This window comes from Castanea sativa, chromosome 11 (genome assembly GCF_040712315.1).
Source record: "Castanea sativa cultivar Marrone di Chiusa Pesio chromosome 11, ASM4071231v1".
Lineage (NCBI taxonomy): Eukaryota > Viridiplantae > Streptophyta > Magnoliopsida > Fagales > Fagaceae > Castanea > Castanea sativa.
Genome location: NC_134023.1, coordinates 5,276,361 through 5,278,107, shown reverse-complemented (window position 1 = coordinate 5,278,107; position 1,747 = coordinate 5,276,361). Strand labels below are relative to the sequence as shown.

Genomic DNA, 1,747 nt, shown 5'->3' with positions numbered 1-1,747 from the left:
GACAAAAGGTTGTATGGTCTGGACAAGGTCAATGGCCACTAGTCCAGGTCACCAAGAGACTGGAAATGCTTCCAACCACCCTAATCGTGCTCAACAGTCTACACCCATTGTGAAACTGCCTTCCGTCCACAAATACAGTCTATGGCAGCCGTCATGGCAAAGTTAACTCGTCAAAATCAAGAGTTGACTCGGGAGATCAATCAAAGAAGGCAACGTCATGAACGATGTGTGGAAGGGCAAGCTCAAAGCCAAGAAAATAGAGAAAAAGCAAATATTGAGCACGAGAATCACTCAAGGGGTACTGCTTCACGTAGGGTGCCACACTTGGAAAAGTAGATGGATCAAATAAGGAGATTCGTGGACGAGATGAGAGAAAATATGAGAATGACAAATCATGTAGATGACTTAGTTCATCAAACTAATTCCCCTTTCATAACGTCCATCAATAGTCATCTCCTACCTTCCAAGTTTAAGATGCCTACGTTTGATTCATATGATGGAATGTGTGACCCATGTGATCACATTTCTATTTTCAAGACTACAATGCACCTTCAAGGGGTTCCGAACGAGATAATGTGTAAGGTCTTCCCAACCACCCTTAAGGGACCAGCACGAGTGTGGTTTAGTAAGATACCTCCAAGTACTGTTAGTTCCTTCGAAGAGCTGAGTAAGTTGTTCGTCAATAGCTTCATTAAAGGTCAAAGGCATAAGCATTCCTTATCCAGCCTATTGACTATAGAGCAGGGAGATAATGAAAGTTTGCAGTCCTTCATCACCCGCTTCATCAGGGAAGCTTTGACTGTGGATGAGATGGATGATAAGCTGCTTTTGGCAACCTTCCACAATGGAGTCAATTCAGATCTATTCATCCACAAGCTCTATGAACAAGAACCACAGACCATGGCTGAACTCGTCCACTCAGCCCAAAGCTTTATGAATACGGAAGATGTGATCATTGCCAAGAAGATAAAGAAAGCGTAACGGATTAAAGCGGAGCTTCCACGTCACATTGAACAATACCCTCGTCAAAAGAAGACCTGGACGAGAGAGAAGAAGGATAAAGACAACATGAAGGCAGATTTGTCTTCAAGAAGAAGCCTACATTACATGCTCTTGAACGTTCCACTTGATTAAGTGCTTATGCAAATCAAGAATGAACCATCCTTGAAGTGGCTGGAGAAGAAAAAGGGAGATCTTAATAAGCGCAATAAGAACAAGTATTGTCACTTCTAGAGAGACCATGGGCATGACACAGACGAGTGCTATGATTTGAAGCAACAGGTTGAGAATCTCATCAAGCAGGGAAAGTTGAGAAATTTTTTTGGACGAGATCATAAGGATGAGAAGTTAAAGGGAAAGGTAGAAGAGCCATCACAGCCCCCACTTGGAGAAATAAGAGTTATTGTAGGAGGAACTTTAGTAGGCCAATCTTCCAAGTCAAGGAAGACCTACTTGAAGGTGGTATAGAACGTCCAGCTCTCTGGACGACCACCAAGGACGAAGGGAGCAGATGAGCAAGCTATCACCTTCACGGACTAGGATGCTAGAAGGGTCCATCATCCACATAACGATGCAATTGTTGTGACCTTGCTCATTGCAGACTACATGACTAGAAAGGTGCTAATAGATAATGGGAGTTTAGCAGATATCCTATATTACCCCGCCGTCCAACAGATGAGGCTTGGACGAGATTAACTTCATCCAGTGAATTCACTCTTAGTTGGATTTGGAGGAATAAAAGTACAAC

The 1,747-nt window shown here is 43.1% G+C and overlaps 1 protein-coding gene across 1 annotated transcript; it reads left to right on the top strand.

The window, feature by feature from the left end:
- Positions 1-543: 543 nt before the first annotated feature.
- LOC142615939 (uncharacterized) lies at positions 544-981 on the top strand. Its single transcript, XM_075788841.1, has one exon. It carries the CDS (start codon positions 544-546, stop codon positions 979-981), a length of 438 nt encoding a protein of 145 aa, XP_075644956.1.
- The last annotated feature ends 766 nt before the right edge of the window (positions 982-1,747 follow it).